At 42.5% G+C, this 19,812-nt stretch overlaps 1 protein-coding gene across 1 annotated transcript in view; it reads right to left on the reverse strand.

Moving 5' to 3' along the window:
- The window catches only part of heatr5a (HEAT repeat containing 5a), an 85,763-nt gene that overhangs the window by 45,161 nt on the left and 20,790 nt on the right, over positions 1-19,812 (reverse strand). The window contains 11 exon segments of the mRNA XM_078406457.1: positions 1,618-1,777; positions 2,681-2,871; positions 6,348-6,453; positions 7,045-7,220; positions 8,095-8,258; positions 11,414-11,523; positions 12,436-12,535; positions 13,836-13,988; positions 15,301-15,412; positions 17,630-17,880; positions 18,691-18,846. Of these exon segments, the coding sequence (XP_078262583.1) occupies positions 1,618-1,777; positions 2,681-2,871; positions 6,348-6,453; positions 7,045-7,220; positions 8,095-8,258; positions 11,414-11,523; positions 12,436-12,535; positions 13,836-13,988; positions 15,301-15,412; positions 17,630-17,880; positions 18,691-18,846 (1,679 nt within the window).

A 19,812-nucleotide genomic window follows, 5' to 3' on the forward strand; every position in this document is an offset into this window, starting at 1 on the left:
AATGCATTAATAAAATGATGAATGAAATAAAATTGGTTTTTCTAATAAAACTGCTTCAAAAAAGACCTGATGTCTTATCTTGCACTAAATGTTGTACCCTTTATCCGTGCACTGTGAATGGCATGATTGTATTCATGTATAGATTTTGTAATGGTATTCATTTTCTTTGACAAGATAACAAGCAAACAAAAGCATTTCACTGTAACTCAGTACACGTGACAGTAATAAACTAAACTATATTTACATGGAATTTACAAGCTATGAATGGATGGAGCTTCTTGCATCAGACTGGGAAGCCAATATTATTTACCTTTCCTGACACATGAAGGAATATTTATTTTCAGTACAATTTAATGCCATTAGACCATGCTTCTGCATTATCTGCATTGACCAAGCATCTGAAGAGGGGTCTCGGCCCGAAACATCACCTATTCCTTTTGTCCAGAGATGCTGTATGACCCGCTGAGTTACTTCAGCTTTTTTTGTCCATCTTCTGCATTATCCTTTTTGCATAACAGCCCAATCAATATCTACATTGATTAGATCTGAATGATGCATCTTTTAGCCTTTCTAGCTGCAATACATTTATGCCAGCTGACATTTATGAAATGAAATCTCCTTAAATGTCTGTCACAGCTCATCAGCCGCCTTATCCTTCAATCTATTCCCCAGTCCATGTTAGCCAACTCCTGCACCCATACCAGTGCAGCTGGCTTAATTTAAGTTCAGGACACCAGTAGACCCAAATTCTCACCAAACAAAATGTGAAATTCTACCATGTCAGGATCACTCTTTCTGAGGTGACTGTTTATGATGCAATTATTGATAAACCTGTCTCAATCGCACAATACCTGATCTAAAATAGCCTAATCATTGATTGATTGGTTGACATAAAAATAGCTTTTTTCCCCACGAGTGGTAGTTCTACTCAATAACCAAAGTCTGTAGTTTCCTTTTTGCTCTGGTTTATTTTCACCCACATGTTTAGACCACAATGCTGTATCCTTATTGTTTTGATGTGTTTATGCTTTACTCTTAATTGTTAACTGTATGTTTGTGTTGTCATTTGTGAGCGGAGCACCAAGGCACATTCCTTGTATATGCACATACTTAGCCAATAAACTTATTCATTCATTCATTCATTTTTCAATGTTTTGTTCCAAGAAACTATCCCTGATACACTACCAACTCATCCTCATGGGTACCCTTGCTAATTTGATTTGTCCAAACTACATGATGATTAAAATCACTGTGATTACTGCAGTACACTTCATACATTGACAACAATTGTAATCATGTATTGTCTTTCTACTGACTGGTGAGCACACAACAAAAATCGCGACAATCAAACTTTTTTTAACTGTAACACCATAACATGGTAACACTATTCCACAGTACTAATTTTCTTTTTGCACTACTACTACCTGTTGTACTCGTGTATTGTATGATTTAACTGTATAGTATGCAAACAAATCTTGGTACACGTGACAATAATAAACTAATACAATTACTAAGACTTGAAGCATTAAAGCTACTCCAGTCAAACATTAGAATAAAAAGGAAGATTTTAAAATAACATAATGCTCATGACGTTTCATATTCAAAAAAATATACTACCTGAACTTCAGGGGAGGTGCTATCTTGAGACAAAGTATGAAGGATATTGACACAGGCATTGAGATGTTGGCATGAACCAATTCCTCCTAAATATCTGTAAAGGGAACCTAGGGCCATCGAGTGTCCTGTGCGTGAAATCACATCCCTTGCAGATTTCAACCTGAGATTAAAATAAAAAGTAATACAAGCCAAGCTTCTTTTCACAAAATCTCCACAGAAAGTGACTTTTGATGTTACCTATGAGGTAACAGCCAACTAAAACAAATATACAAAAAATATACAAATATACATCAAATCCTAGTTATTATCAGGTCAGCAATTGAACTGCACAACAATAAACTAAACTAAATTATATTACTCAGGACATTTGTTAGAGAAAGCCCAATTCCAATGGGTTAAAATAACTGATCTGGCATGCATCAATGGGGATTAAAGTTCAACAAGAAAAGATTGTATTGAACAATTGCAGGGTTTTAAAATGGAGATGCTGCTTATGGTGGGACGCGGAAAGGAACATGTAATTGAGATTCTGGCAAGACACAAAATTGATAGAAGAAACATTGAGTAAAATATTGTTAGGCTGGAAAAGTGCAGAGAAAATTTACAAGGACGTTGCCAGGATTTGAGGGGCTGATCTATAGGGAGAGGTTGGACAGGCTAAGACTTTATTCCTTGACAGGACTGCAAGTTTTCACATCTATATTTGGTCAGAGGCTAATATCCTGCAACAATGTGGCACAGTGGCACAGCGGTAGAGCTGCTGCCTCCCAGCACCAGAGACCAGAGTTCGATCCTGACCTCCAGTGCCACCTGTGTAGTTTGCCTGTTCTCCCTGTGACTACATGGGTTTTCTCCGAGTGCTCCAGTTTCCTCCCACATCCCAAAGACACAAGGGTTTGTAGGTTAATTGGTCTCTGTAAATTGCCCCTCGTGTGTATTGGGATATCTAATGTGAACGGGTGATCAATGGGGAGCGTGGACTCGGTTGGCCGAATGGCCGGTATCCATGCTGTATCTCTAAATTAAACTTAAATGGAAAATTAATTTATTCCAATGTACTCACTTTTCAAAGCTCACCTGTGACAGTCTGGCAGTAAAGGCACTGTCTGCTGCCACCTGTGCCAGTCTGGCCAGGGTCTCTGCTGCAGCACATCTCAAAAGAATATTAGCACTTTCCAAGGAATGCATGACAAGAGTCAGAGCAGGTCTTCTTACCTCTTCTGGGCCCAAGCTGCCTTTCATACATGCTAACCTCTGGGAAATAAAATCATAGAATCGTGTACATCATTCAAACATATTTACATAAACTCTTCATCATGAACATTCATTCTGACCGAAACAAAAGCATTTAATTGACACCTTTTACAACCAATGAATGTGCCTTAGTTCACCCTAATGTGTCTCAGTGATCACCCCTACAGTAGTTTTATCCAACACACTAGGGACAATTTACAGCAGCTAATTAACCTGCACGTCCTTGGAGTGCGGGAGGAAACCAAAGCACCCAGGGAAAACCCATGCAGTCACAGGGGGAACGTACAAACTCCGTACAGACAGCACCCTCGGTCAGGATCAAACCTGGATCTCTGGCGCTGTAAGACTGCAACTCTACTGCTGCACCACTGTGCTGCCCCAGAAACCAAATCACTTTAAAGTCAATGAAGTTATCAAGAGTAGTCACTGGTGCAATATTGTATGCAGGACCAGCAGCCGCCTGTGTGCACTAAGGTCACACAAGTCGATGTGTAACAATGGCCACTGACAATTTTGTTGATACTTGTTAATGGATAAATTTCAAATTGAACACCAGAGAACTTTGTGGCACGTTATTTTGCATATCCACCTGAATTAGCACGTGTATTTTCATTGCCAATCACTCATTATGCACAGAAATGGCAGGCTCGAGGCACTGGAGAATAACCCAAATTCACAAAGGTCTGACACAGACAAAAGGTACAGTTGATGCCCAGTGGAAACAAACAAATAAAGAACTAATATCAGTCGATGAAAGAAATGTGTTGTAAAAGAGGTTGGCATTATTTATAATGCTAAGTCGAACAGTAACATAAAGAAAATGAGTTAGGTGAATTTTTCAATGTTTCAGTTGTATCGATCTTTTAGAAAGGCCAGTCTGATATAGAGTATTTAACTGACAAATAGCTGAAAATTGTTGCAGAGAGAGAGAGAGAGGGAGAGAGTCATTGATTGAAACAGAAATACAACTTTATGCTAAGAATTGCTTTCTCGAAGCAGTTCCAATTCATTTAAATGAAACAGTTAACAAAGATGCCTCATATTGCAAACTCAAACACATAACACTGCACTAACTCAATGTCAGCTGTACATTTCTTGCATTCTACATTGTTTTATTTCATTATGACAAAGATGTAGAGTGAAATACCTTTTCCACGTCTCTACTGAGCATTGCCTGCAGTAAGTGTAAGAAAATAACGGCAGATGCTGTTAAATAACTACGGTCAGGCAGCATCTCAGGAGAGAAGGAATGGGTGACGTTTCGGGCCGATACCCTTCTTCAGACTGATGTCAGGGGGTCGGGGCAAAGGAAGGATATAGGTGGAGACAGGAAGATAGAGGGAGAACTGGGAAAGGGGAGGGGAAGAGAGGGACAGAGGAACTATCTAAAGTTGGAGAAGTCGATGTTCATACCGCTGGGCTGCAGGCTGCCCAAGCGAAATATGAGGTGCTGTTCCTCCAATTTCCGGTGGGCCTCACTATGGCACTGGAGGAGGCCCATGACAGAAAGGTCAGACTGGAAGTGGGAGGGGGAGTTGAAGTGCTCAGCCACTGGGAGATCAGGTGCGAAGGTGTTGAGCGAAACGATCGCCGAGCCTGCGTTTGGTTTCGCCGATGTAAAGATCTCCTCGATAACTTCCGGTTTCCAGGCCCACACTCCCTCATCTTTACCATGGATGTCCAGTCACTCTACACTTCCATCCCCTACAAGGATGGTCTCGAAGCCCTCCGTTTCTTCCTCGACCGTAGAATCAGCCAATCTCCATCTACTAACACCCTCCTCCGCCTAGCAGCGCTGGTTCTTACCCTTAACAATTTCTCCTTTGACTCCTCCCACTGCCTCCAAACCAGAGGCGTAGCTATGGGCACTCGCATGGGCCCTAGCTACGCCTGCCTCTTTGTCGGGTACGTCGAACAATCCCTGTTCCGGGCGTACACCGGCCCCATCCCCGAACTCTACCTCCGCTACATCGACGACTGCATTGGTGCTACCTCTTGTACCATGCAGAACTCACTGACTTCATACACTTCACTTCCAATTTCCATCCTGCCCTTAAATATACTTGGACTATCTCCGACATCTCCCTCCCATTTCTGGACCTCACCATCTCCATCACAGGAGACAGACTAGTGACTGACATCTACTATAAACCCACTGACTCGCACAGCTATCTGGACTACACTTCTTCCCACCCTGTCTCCTGCAAAAAGTCTATCCCCTACTCCCAATTCCTCTGTCTATGCCGCATCTGCGCCCGGCATGAGGTGTTTCACACTAGGGTATCAGAGATGTCCTCATTCTTCGGGAAACGGGGCTTCCGCTCTTCCATTATAGATGAGGCTCTCACTAAGGTCTCTTCTACATCCCGCAGCTCTGCTCGTTCTCCTCGTTCTCACCTTCCACCCCACCAGCCAGCGGATCCAACAAATCATCCGCCAACACTTCCGTCACCTACAACGGGACCCCACCACTGGCCACATCTTCCCATCCTCTCCCCTTTCTGCGTTCCGCAGAGACCGCTCCCTCCGTAACTCCCTGGTCCACTCGTCCCTTCCTACCCAAACCACCCCATCCCTGGGCACTTTCCCCAGCAACCGCAGGAGAAGCAACACCTGTCCCTTTACCTCCCCCCTCAACTCCATCCAAGGACCCAAACAGTCTTTCCAGGTGAGACAGAGGTTCACCTGCACCTCCTCCAACCTCATCTATTGCATCCGCTGCTCTAGATGTCAACTTATTTACATCGGCGAAACCAAACGCAGGTTCGGCGATCGTTTCGCTCAACACCTTCGCTCAGTCCGCCTTAACCAACCTGATCTCCCGGTGGCTGAGCACTTCAACTCCCCTTCCCACTCCCAGTCTGACCTTTCTGTCATGGGCCTCCTCCAGTGCCATAGTGAGGCCCACTGGAACAGCACCTCATATTTCGCTTGGGCAGCTTGCAGCCCAGCAGTATGAACATTGACTTCTCTAACTTTAAATAGTTCCTCTGTCCCTCTCTTCCCCTCCCCCTTCCCAGTTCTCCCTCTATCTTCTTGACTCCACCTATATCCTTCCTTTGTCCCGCCCCCCTGACATCAGTCTGAAGAAGGGTCTCGACCCGAAACATCACCCATTCCTTCTCTCCTGAGATGCTGCCTGACCTGCTGAGTTACTCCAGCATTTTGTGAATAATTGCCTGCAGTAACGTAGATTTAGTGCCTCATTTTAGGTAAATCCAGATTAGAAGACCACTTAACATTCATCAGTTTAATGATGTTTGCTAACACGCACTAATGTTAACAATTCTTGCCAAAGACAGAGTACTTTGGGTCGGTTACATGTCTGTGGTAATATATATTCTATGCTTATAAAACAAGAGGTTTTTTCCCATCAACTTGAATTTGATTCAACCCAAACTTTCATCATTCCACATTTGTTAACAACTCCAACTGTTCATTATCTGAAGTGAACATTATGAAAACAGACCATTTACCTTCAATCCGCAACAGAATGCAGCAAAAACATTGATCTGTACTGCTTGTTGCTTTGATCCTTTAGCATGCTTTAAGGTTTCTGTAAATTGCTCCAATATCTGTGCTCTTAAGGGAAGAAAAATGGTTAAAAGTTTTATTCAATTCTGGAACTATTGCCTGTAGATTAGAGAAAAGGCACAACCCAAATAAAAATCCTTACTTGTAAAATATTTTGTGCTATGAATATGTCATCTATATTCTTGACTGTTGTAGAAAGATAAATATTTTACGAATAAATATTTAAAAGATTGTTAAAAATTAATGGACAAACAAAAATTTCTAATGTAGCACAAGACATTAACTACTAAGATAGTTATGCAAAATTACGTGCAAACAAATCTAAGCTGAAATGCACAAATGAGAATGTTGTTCAAAACTTCCTTTCTATTCACTGCAACTCTACACTTTTCACACACAAAATTCTGAAAACCCCAAATACTGCATATGTTTATAATATTTATCACTATGCATTTGCCATTAAATATCAACAGGGCCAAAGTTAAATGAGAACTCTTTTGCAAACTGACGTGCAGAAGCAGCTAAATTAAAGAAATAACAATATAAGCCAATGATTGTACTAGTGACTATTAATAACAATATACCCGTCCCAACACCAGCAACAAGCAAAGCCAAAACGCTAATGTTGGAAATCATCACCTGTGATTAACATCCAGATAAGGGAATATCACTCCAAAAAGTTCTCCTGCAGCTCTGACCACCGACAAGACTGGAGGAAGAGGAGCAGGAACAAATTCCCCATCTGCTAATCTTTCATAGATGCTAAACGGATCGTGTTCAAGGCTTCCACCTCCCAAAATGCCACCCAGCTTTAACTGTTAAAAACATAATGGATAATTTTAATCAAACCCAAAAAACACAATGCAGTTGTAACCAAATGCAACTTTAACTGAAGAAGTCACAAAGTGCTAGGGTTGTTTTTACTCTTGATTGAATATCCAAAATTAATGTCAACTTGAAATTCAGCTTAAGTAGGTCCATGGTACACTAAACCTTTCCACATTAGGGCCATAAATTTGGATTTTTTAAAAAAATAGGGATTTCCATTCTACATTAATTCAACTAAATTCTGATGTGAACAAAGCAACTTAATCCCCACCAATTCCACTGAGAATATCTGTTCAATCAGCATAGAGAAAACATTTGTTACAAAGGCAAGGCGTTTCTCAAAGAATCACAGAGTGCATTTTAGCTTAAAAGCTAAAATGCCTACAGGGTCCCAATCTTGTCTTATTAATTCTATATCATAGAAACAATTCAAATGTGAACATGGATTATGGGATTGACTTCAAGTGCGTTCTTGTAATTTTATCCAAATTAAAGGAGGTGCCAGTCCGCTAGTTGCCAAAAATAAAAGTAATTGGTGATGGACTTGTATAACGTACTGTTCTCATCAGAAAATAGGAATATTAATACAACAGCCACATGGCTGAATCACACATTCACATGGCATGATGTAGGCTGCATAGTTAATTGAAACTGATTATTTGTCTTAGGAACATCAAAGCTTTATTAAACATCTTATAAATCTCAGATGTCTTTGGCTTTTTCCCTGCTAAATTTACCCAAATAAATTTCAAGAAAACCAAAATATTTAAACTAACCTTTCCAAATAGTTTGTGCATATTCATGATCAAAGAATTCAAAGCCTGACTGAAATATTTTAAGGTTTGCATGTTTATACAATACCTGCTCCTCGATGAATCGATGATCAGTTTCCTGTAACCAGGCTCCAAGTAATAGAGCATCACCCTGGTGACAGAGTGCTGGAAGCAAGAAAGTAGCAGGAACTGACTGATTATCAGCCAGAGTCAGGTCAGCAATTAGTTCTTTCAGAACAGAATTAAAACACCCTGTGGGTATTAAAAAACAAACCATCTTTAAGTCAGTTCATTTGCTGTTGCAAATGTAATTTGATACATAAATTACACTTAATTTCACTATTAATATATATTTTTCAATATGGCTTAATTGAACTTTGCAAACCTTTGCACATTGAAATAACTGAATCAAGATACCATGATTTTTTGCACAAAAGTAGATTGCAAATTACCAATAATTGAGACAAGAGAGACTGCAGACGTTGGCAATTAAAGGGTGATTAATATGTTCAAATAACATAATAACATAACATAACATAACATAACAACACTTTATTGTCACTCGGCACAACACCGAGCGAAATTTCAGCAGTCACACAAAATACAGCAAAAAGAAAAGAACACAGGACACCCGACCCCAACACAAACATCCATCACAGTGACTCCAAACACCCCCTCACTGTGATGGAGGCAACAAAACTTCCCCTCTCTTCCCCCCGCACCCACGGACAGGCAGCTCGACCCCTACCGAGGCAAACGACACGCACAGCCCCCGCAAGGGGATGGAAGGCCCCCCGGCCGAGCCGCCCCGGGCACCGAAACGTCCCGCGGCCACACCGGGCGATGTTAAGTCCAACGGCCGAGCCGCACCGGGCACTGAAACGTCCCGCGGCCGAACAGCGCTGACGATGTTAAGTCCAGCGGCCAAGCCGCGCCGGGCACTGAAACGTCCCGCGGCCACACCGGGCGATGTTAAGTCCAGCGGCCAAGCCGCACCGGGCATTGAAACGTCCCGCGGCCGAGCCGCACCGGGCACTGAAACGTCCCGCGGCCACACCGGGCACTGAAACGTCCCGCGGCCACACCGGGCGATGTTAAGTCCAGCGGCCGAGCCGCACCGGGCACTGAAACGTCCCGCGGCCGAGCCGCACCGGGCACTGAAACGTCCCGCAGCCGCACCGGGCGATGTTAAGTCCAGCGGCCGAGCCGCACCGGGCACTGAAACGTCCCGCGGCCGAGCTGCGCCGGCAATGTTAAGGCCCGCAGCCGAGCCGCACCGGGCACTGAAACGTCCCGCAGCCGAGCTGCGCCGGCAATGTTAAGGCCCGCAGCCGAGCCGCACCGGGCACTGAAACGTCCCGCAGCCGAGCTGCGCCGGCAATGTTAAGGCCCGCAGCCGAGCCGCACCGGGCACTGAAACGTCCCGCAGCCGAGCTGCGCCGGCAATGTTAAGGCCCGCAGCCGAGCCGCGCCCCGGGGAAGAGACCTAATAGACAATAGACAATAGACAATAGGTGCAGGAGTAGGCCATTCAGCCCTTCGAGCCAGCACCGCCATTCAATGCGATCATGGCTGATCACTCTCAATCAGTACCCCGTTCCTGCCTTCTCCCCATACCCCCTCACTCCGCTATCCTTAAGAGCTCTATCCAGCTCTCTCTTGAAAGCATCCAACGAACTGGCCTCCACTGCCTTCTGAGGCAGAGAATTCCACACCTTCACCACCCTCTGACTGAAAAAGTTCTTCCTCATCTCCGTTCTAAATGGCCTACCCCTTATTCTCAAACTGTGGCCCCTTGTTCTGGACTCCCCCAACATTGGGAACATGTTATCTGCCTCTAATGTGTCCAATCCCCTAATTATCTTATATGTTTCAATAAGATCCCCCCTCATCCTTCTAAATTCCAGTGTATACAAGCCCAATCGCTCCAGCCTTTCAACATACGACAGTCCCGCCATTCCGGGAATTAACCTAGTGAACCTACGCTGCACGCCCTCCATAGCAAGAATATCCTTCCTCAAATTTGGAGACCAAAACTGCACACAGTACTCCAGGTGCGGTCTCACCAGGGCCCGGTACAACTGTAGAAGGACCTCTTTGCTCCTATACTCAACTCCTCTTGTTACGAAGGCCAACATTCCATTGGCTTTCTTCACTGCCTGCTGAACCTGCATGCTTCCTTTCATTGACTGATGCACTAGGACACCCAGATCTCGTTGAACTCCCCCTCCTCCTAACTTGACACCATTCAGATAATAATCTGCCTTTCTATTCTTACTTCCAAAGTGAATAACCTCACACTTACCTACATTAAACTGCATCTGCCATGTATCCGCCCACTCACACAACCTGTCCAAGTCACCCTGCAGCCTTATTGCATCTTCCTCACAATTCACACTACCCCCCAACTTAGTATCATCTGCAAATTTGCTAATGGTACTTTTAATCCCTTCGTCTAAGTCATTAATGTATATCGTAAATAGCTGGGGTCCCAGCACCGAACCTTGCGGTACCCCACTGGTCACTGCCTGCCATTCCGAAAGGGACCCATTTATCCCCACTCTTTGCTTTCTGTCTGTCAACCAATTTTCTATCCATGTCAGTACCCTACCCCCAATACCATGTGCCCTAATTTTGCCCACTAATCTCCTATGTGGGACCTTGTCGAAGGCTTTCTGAAAGTCGAGGTACACCACATCCACTGACTCTCCCTTGTCAATTTTCCTAGTTACATCCTCAAAAAATTCCTAATAAAATAAAGGTTTCCCCCCGCCCCACCCCACACCCCCACCACACACCCCCACCACACATACACAGCCAAAAACAGAAACAAAAACCATCCCAACACCGACACAAACAAAAAAAAAGAAAAAAAGACAACAGACTGCCAGAGAGCCGCAGCCGTTAGGCGCAGCCAACTCCTCCCATGGGACATGCCCGGCAGATCACGCTGGAATCACGGTAAGACAGAAACTTCACCAATATCACCGAAGGCTACTGAGAGCAGAAATGGTCAGATCTGATGGAGATGATCAGTTTCCTGTAACCAGGCTCCAAGTAATAGAGCATCACCCTGGTGACAGACCTGGTGACAAGCTACAGGAAGGTCAGGGTCACCCCTACAGGCTGAACACAGGTAATGCACAAAGTCGTTACCCGATCTGCATTTGTCTTTTTCATTGCAGAGGAGATCAAATTGTGAACGCTGAATATATTAATCTGGAGAGAGCAGAAGCAATTGTATTGCTGCTTTACTTGTATGAACGGTTTAGGTCTCTGGATGGTGTGAAGGGAAAGGATAATGTTGCATTACCTCCTCTCCCTCACATGCCACTTAAGAGTCACTTAATCCCATTGAAAGCATGAATGTACAGCAGCTGAGACAGCATTTATTTATTTAAACCTACCTTCATAAGTCTTGGGTGGCAGCAAAGCCAAAATCTCATACAACCGTTGTTTATATAGAGTTGATGCAGTTTTCAATGGAGCTCCATAGGATTTGTTAAGTGAAGGCAGTCTAAAATACAAAAAGTAAATAAATAATTTTGGCTCTGGACATGACAAACCAAAAATATACTTGTACTTCTTTCAATTTAATGTGCTTCAGTTGGTGTTCACAATGTTTTGTCCTCTGTGGTTGAGAAATCAAATCCAGATTGTGTAAAGATTTTGCACAGTGTCCCTATTTTATCCTGAAGTCCTTAGTTTCCAGTTTCCTTCCCACTCTAACCGCTCATGTTTCAATTAAATCGTAATTAAGGCACAACACATTATCCTCCAATAAGACATATTAAAATCGTGTGTTGCACCTGTATTTTATATTACACTGTTGAAGCAGGACATTTTGAACTCCACGAATAAGTGATTTCATCCTCCTCACAGAAAGATTTAAACTTACTTCTGTCAATGTAAGAAGCATTTAATCAGATGTGCAGATATGGTATCCAGGTGTTGGGGAGGAACTTTATTGCAGATAATGCAAATATCCACATTGGGGTGGCACAGGGGTAGAATTGTAGCCTTACAGCGCCAGAGACCCAGGTTCTATCCTGACTACGGGTGCTGTCTGTACAGAGTTTGTACGTTGTCCCTGATTCTACGGGTTTTCTCCGGGTGCTCCAGTTTCCTCCCACACTCCGAAGACGTACAGGTTAATTGGTTTTGGTAAATTGTAAATTGTCCCTAGTGTGTCGGACAGTTCTGGTATACGGGTTGATCGTTGGTCAGCGTGGACTCGGTGGGCCAAAGGGCCTGTTACCCCGCTGTGTCTCTAAAGTCTTAAGTCACTTAATTATTTATAATAACCCATTTCATAAATCATTTCACCAGTTATCTCAACCTTAATTTTACAACCAAAACATTGCAACCTAATATTTAAACAATGCAAATACCTTGATCAATGGTTAGTTAAACAGATAATACAACTTACTCTGTTGATAAAGCCACAGCAGACTTAAGTGGTGGAAGAAGTCTCTCAATTACATCATCAGAAAACAGATCTCCACAGTGCAAAACAAAACTTTTCATTGCTTGAAGGGAAAAGGGAACAGATAAATCAACACAAAGCCAATTTAAAAGCCTTGAAATAACTATTTAAAAAACATTTATTGCAAATAGATTCCTAAATATGAAAACCTACAAAGATAAACAAATATTTTTTATTATCACATATTTTAATCATAGAATAGGTTTGATTAATTCCAACTTTAGTCATTGAAGGGTCCTGACCTGAAATGTCACCTATCCACATTCTCCAGGGATGCTGCCTGACCCACTGAGTTATTCTAGCACTTCAGATCTCTTTGTTTTTGTAAACCAACATCCATAGTTTCTTGTTTCTACTTATAAAATGCCACTTTTTTTTCCCCTCAAAAAAAGTAGCACGCAAATGAATTATCTTTAAATTTTTTCAAAAAAACTTAAAAAAATATTTGACAGCATAATCAATTGTTGAGTTTTAAGAAGAGGCCAAAGATGGGTGGGGGAAGGATGACCTGATGGGAGAAATCAGTGGGAGTTCGGATGAGGCACAGAGGAGGGAGGGGAGTAGGGGAAGGACGAGAGGGGAAGGACGAGAGGGGAAGGGTTTGAGCGAGAAAGGCTGGGGGGAGGGGGGGGGGTGTCGAGGTTCTTTTGAGAGGTTGCCTAGAATTGGAGAATTCAATGTTCATACCGTTGAGTTGTAAGTGACCCAAGCGAAATACGAAGTGCTGTTACTCCAGTTAGTAAGTGACCTCGCCCTAGGAATGGTGGCAGCCCGGAACATAAAGATTAGCGTGGGAATGGGAATTAAAATGGTTAGCAACTGGGAGATGCACTAGGTCTTAGTTCAAGTGTTCAACGAAACAGTCACCAAGTCTAAGTTTGGTCTCGCCAATGACACATCAGGAACACCAGTTGCAGTAGATGAAGTTATTGGGGATGCACGTGAACCCGTGTCTCACCTGGAAGGACTGCTGGGTCCCTGTATGGAGGTGAGGGAGGAGGGAGAGGGACAGGTGTTACATCTCCTGCAGTTGCAGGGGACAGTATCTGGGGAGGGGATGATTTGAGAAGGGATGAGTGAACCAAGGAATTGTGGAAGGAGCGGGGAAAGGGGTGGAGATGGGAAGATGCGACTAGTGGAGGGATCATGTTGGAGGTGACGGAAACGGCAGAGGATGACATGTTGGTTGCGGAGGCTGATGGGGAGAAAGGCGAGGACCAGGGGAACTGTCCTTCTTACATCTGGGGGGAAGGGGGGAGTGAGAGCAGAACTACGGCACACAGGGGAGACAATTACACGTCCCATCCATGACAGAAGGGGAGAAACCACTTTCACTGTCTTACCACACAGAGCACCTGCCCGTTCTTCCAACGTCACCTGCCATGTGAAGCAGTCCCCTCGATTTATCTCAGTTTCCAAGTCCTTTGGGGATTGTGGAAATACACTTTTCCAAAGCAAAATAATTTTTGCCAGATGGTGGTGAATGACTGCTGGACCTGAAATTACAAAATTGTTTGAAAATCATTATTACTTTGACATTTACAAGCACGAGGTTATTAAGCAGTATTCATGGCAAAATAAAAATCTAAAATGCAAATACTAAAATTTGTTGCATAGATTTGAATGTGCCAAAAAAATTAAAATAATCAAATTTACACTTGTTTTATAATCCCGGTTGAAAGAACCAATTATAAACTAACTACAAATTTCCACCTTCAATCAAATATAAATATTGTTTGTGCTTTATCAGAAAGACTTGGGAAATAAATTCTCTCATGATTATGTTCTGAGCATCGAGGCACAGAAGTCAAACAGCCTTTTTGTTGAGTGTATATGACCACACAACTCATGGTACCTTAAAACTCTTATAATGAATATTAGACAAATGACTGAAATGTCTAGTATTGTAATAAATGATACCCTCAACTGGAATTGTAAAACTAGTAAATATTTTATTTGTTTCAACTTGCTACCATCTTCTTATGTAATATAATTTACTATTGGCAGATTAATTTTTTATTTGGTGCAAAGTACTACTTCACAATCTTATCCATTGTTTCTTCATTCTTATGTGCTATAAATTTCAAAGTAAAAAGAGGAATGCAGGTTGAGAGATTGGGTGGCTGATTGAAGGAAGAAAATGGTCACTTATTTAAAATTGCTGTTTGAGAATGTTGTTTGTTCAAATGTAAATTTTAGTCTCCCACACCTTGATATCTTGAATCAAAATATCTGCAATCGCAGGCAAATAAACAGTACAAATTGTATAATTGTTAGAGCATAGAGTTGGTTAGTTTAAAGGTTTATCTTGTAACCACTACCCCATACTCTCTTGAATTCTGCAAATTATTTTACATGAAGAACTGATCCAATTCCCTTTTGTCTTTTAACGATATGAACACTGAATTCTCCAACTTTGGGCAACCTCCACAAAACTCTCCTCTTTCCTGGAACCCCCATAAACCCCCACACACACACTTTCTCCCCCACCCCCCATCACCCCTCTCTTGATCCCTGGCTGACCTTGCATCTATTTCCTCTCCCCTTCCCTTCTCCTCTACCTACATTCCTAAACAATTCATACCTCATCAATCCCACACAACTAGGGTCGTTACAGAAGCTAGAATCTAGCTACTCAACTCTTATCCTTTTGTTGTGGGTGTTCGTCTCTGGATTTTGTCCAAACATCTGCCTATCCCCTTTGAAGGAGCCAATTTACTGTCAATATCCCCAGAATCACCATATCTTTAACAGTCCTAAATTAGAGGGTTTTTTTCCAATCACTATTCGTGTGGTGAACAACCTTACCTAGTGTCATAAGTGCAGAAATCAGAAGCCAACCAGCCTGCGTGCGTTGTACTGAGAGCCGACTGTTTTGGACTGCTGATCGTAAAATCTCCTCTGCTTGAGTCATAATCAACTTGAACACAAATTTACAACAGGACATAAATATGCATAAGCAAGATTTAACCCAACTTGTAAAAACAGTGCAGCGCTACCAATAACATAAGGCAAATGCGCATTAGTGGCTTTCACAGTTAAGGGCTCAAGTAAATGACAAGGGCATCCTCTTGAACAAAGGAAACAAAAGATGAAACCTAGCAATTCCAATGTTACACCAGATGAACAATGTTACAGAAAGATGAGGTTGTAGAACTCCACTCATTACACACCAACGCAAGCTTTGCCAACATACCCATAAAGCAAAGTGGTGCTACTATAGAAATACAGCGTGGAAACAGGCCCTTCGGCCCATGTCTGCGCTGACCAGCAACCATCACCCGTACAGGAGTCTATCCTACAACTAGGGATAAATTACAGAAGCCAATTAACCTCCAAACCTGCACTTCTTCGGAATGTAGGAGGAAACCAGAGCACCCAGAGAAAACCACTTGGTCATGTGATTCTCTCCAACCTCTTGCTATTTACATCCATGACATCATTGCTAGCCTCTAAAACATTAATAGTTTACATGTTTCTGAATCCCAATCGGTTCGTTTTAACCATGGGTGTTCCAAGCCTTTTTACCTCCAACCCACAATTATCCATAAGTGTGTGGTTGTCCATCACACTTGCACATCCATCTTATCCATTAGACCATAAGATACGGGAGCAGATTTAGGCCATTCGGACCATTGAATCTGCTCAACCATTAGATCATCAAACCACCAAATGTAATGCTAGCATTTATTTCAAGAGGACTAGAATACAAAAACTGGGATGTAATGCTGAGGCTCTATAAGGTGCTGGTCAGGCCACATTTGGAATATTGTGAGCAACTTTGGGTCCCATATCCGAGGAAGGATGTGCTGGCATCGGAAAGGGTCCAGAGGAGGTTTACGAGAATGATCCCAGGAATGAGTGGGTTAACATATGATGAGCGTTTGACAGCACAGAGTCTCTACTCACTGGAGTTTAGTAGGATGAGGGGGGACCTCATAGAGACTTACTGAATAGTGAAAAGCCTGGATAAAGTGGTTGTGGAGAGAATGTTTCCACTAGTGGGAGAATCTAGGACCAGAGGATATAGCCTTAGAATTAAAGGACGTTCACCTTTGAAGAAGGAATTTCTTCAGTCAGAGGGTGGAGAAGGCCAAGTCAATGGATAATTTTAAGGCAGAAATAGACAGATTCTTGATTAGTACAGGTGTCAGGGGTTATGGGGAGTAGGCAGGAGAATGGAGGGAGAGATAGATCAGCCATGATTGAATGGCTGATCTGACTTGATGGGCCGAATGGCCTAATTCTACTATCACCTACGAACTTATGAACTTATCATGGCTGATATATTTTTCCTTCTCAAACCCATTCACCTGCCTTCTTCTCCCTGTAACCTTTGAAGCCCTTTCTAATCCTGAACCCATCAATCTCCACCTTAAAAATGCCCAATGACTTGGCCTCCGCTGCCATCTGTGGCAATGAATTCCACAGATTCACCACCCTCTGGCTAAATAAATTATTTCCCATCTCCATTCTGGAGGCACGTCCTTTTATTCCAAGGCTGTGCCCTCTGGTCCTAAACTCTCCCACTACTAGAAACATCCTCTCCATCTAAGCCTTTCATTATTCAGTAAAATTCAATGAGATTTCCCCCCCCCCCCCTTCTCTCATACTTCTGGGCTCTAGCGAGTACAGGCCCAGAGCCATCAAATATTAACTCAATTATCCCCAGGATCAGACATGTAAACAATTATGGTTAGAAGGCATCTTGATTCTTCCTTGAATGGAGACCCAACAAGTAACTTTCTGTAAACATCATTCTTTCTCAGGTGTCAACATCGCCATTTTGTCACGCAGTGAACATTGGTCTCAGCAATAATCATCAACATCAATATAGTTCTCGCTGCACCTCCCAGTTCTCTGCAACTTAAACCATGCTTTATTTCCAAGTTATACTAGTTTTGATGAAAGGTTTTCAACCCAAGACATTAACTCTCTCCATTGATGCTGCCTGTCCTGCAGGCCTCTTCCAAAATTCTCTATTCATGTTTTTATATTAGATAAGGAAATAGGGTTAAAATGCAAATCTGGATTTAAAAGACAATATTTTTCTTATTCAATCGTCTTGACTGGAATTATTTCACATATTTCTGAACATTTGTAATTTTTCATCTAAGAATATGAGCAAAATCATCACCTTTCCTTTCCCATGAGGAATACCCAATGGGCAATGTTGCACTGCTCCCAACAGCGCTGCTATTGCAAAACTGTAGCCAGATACTGCTTCTGGAGATGATCGGAGAGCATTTAGACGTTCAATGCAACGATCCAACAAAGGAGATATCTTGAATGGCAATGCCACTGCAAAACAACGCAAGCACCAAGCTGCAGCTAGTCTTGCAGAAAGACTTGGATGAAGCAGCATTGAAATAACTTTGTCCAATAGACCTGACAGAAGAGGAGAGCGTATTTAAGCAACAATGCACAAATGTGAGTTAGAGTCATTCAGTGTGGAAACAGGCTTTCGGTCCAACTAGCCCCCATCTACACCAGTCTCACCTGCCTGCATTTGGTGAATGTGAGTTGGCATTTACATTTACAAACATGATATTTTCTTCAACACCAACTTCAGATCGCTACTGAAGCATTCCATTATTCTCTAGGTTGGGTTCTTAGTGATTTTTAAACATCCGAATGATTGCATTGTAGCAATGCAAAGCAGACACATTTGAGGAAAATCAGTCATCCATCAGGAACTTAGCCACTAGGCGTTCTCCTCCTTCTATACGTACAGGTCTTCCGACATATTCTCCTAACTTCCAATTCAGTCTGGATAATTCCAGAGTTTTTTACACCTTTGCTATCATCCTTGGAAGACCACCATGGAATGCCGCAAGCATTCTGGGTGAAGAAAATGCATCCTAATAACAGATATTTATCGCACTCTATCAATATTTAAATGTCTTCTATTAAGCAATGATACATGGTCTCTTTAAGTCATAGGAGCAGAATTAGGCCATTCAGCCCACGTAACTACATGTCTTGTATTTTATGAGAAAATCAAGCTTTGTCAACAGCATGATTGCCTGACGTTTAGTCCCCACTTATAATAAGTGTTGTACACAATTAATAAGTGTTATACACAATTGTATAATAAATCTTGTTTCACTTAAGTGGCTGAAGTCTGTCATTTTTTTATTGAACTATTTCAATTTGTTAACAAACGAAAAACAGCCAGAGTTTTAGATCAAACATTACCTGTGGTGGAATCAAGAAGCAGTGGGGCAGCAGTAGAACCAAGACCCTGAATTAGACTGCCCAGTTCTTGAAGGGCACAGACAAGTACATGCTGGCTGGCAGATATGTCCATCGTACCCACTTTCATCTCCACATTACTGTCACTCAGTGCAGCATCTGGCAATTAAAATTAAGATGATTCAGCTGCAACAGATACATCAAGGAAAAATACAACTGATGCATTCAGAATTGAAGAATGGCAATATTTCAGCATTAGGTAATTAAATAAACCCAGTAGTCAGGCAAACCAGAGAACCTAAACCTCTGTGAAATTGGAATGTAATTAATTAATTCAAAACGCAAGTCAATGTCTCATCTTCCATTCTTGAGAGGCATTGTGAAAGAGCACGTGCCATTACAAAATGCCATCTGAATTGCCTGCCTGTCCCTCACCTGTAACTCTTTACTGAGCAACAAAATAAAGCATGAGACTCACAAAATAAAATAATTTACCTTCAAGAAATTAATAAAAACTTGGATAGACATAAAGTGCTGGAGTAACTCAGCTGGTCAGGTAGCATCTCTGGAGAAAAAGGATGGGTGACTTTTCGGGTCGGGACCCTTCTTCAGACTCAAGAACGGTCCCGACTTGAAACCTCACCCATCCTTTTTCTCCAGAGATGCTGCCCAACCCACTGAATTACTCCAGCACTTTGTGACTATCTTCGGTACATACCAGCATCTGCAGTTCCTTTCCACACATTAAGAGAAACTTGAATATTCAAATACATGTACACAAGCAATATTTTACAATAAATTAATTCAAACACGACATAAAATAAAGATGCATCTGTTGAATTCTGTTTATAAAGTTCAGTACCTGATCCAAACCATTTCTGCATTACACGGAGACAAGATACATTCAGAATGTCAAACATTTATACACAAGCTGGTCTTTCCTTGGTCCATTTACTGACTGGGCCTCCTATTACCCACCCCAAGCTGCCATTGTATAAGAAGGGACTGCAGATGCTGGTTATACACCAAAGATAGACACAAAATGCTGGAGCAACTCAGCCGGTCAGGCAGCATCTCCGAAGAGAAGGAATGGGTTTCGGGTCGAAACCCTTCTTCAGACCCCTA

The sequence above is a fragment of the Rhinoraja longicauda genome, chromosome 10, assembly GCF_053455715.1.
Source record: "Rhinoraja longicauda isolate Sanriku21f chromosome 10, sRhiLon1.1, whole genome shotgun sequence".
Lineage (NCBI taxonomy): Eukaryota > Metazoa > Chordata > Chondrichthyes > Rajiformes > Arhynchobatidae > Rhinoraja > Rhinoraja longicauda.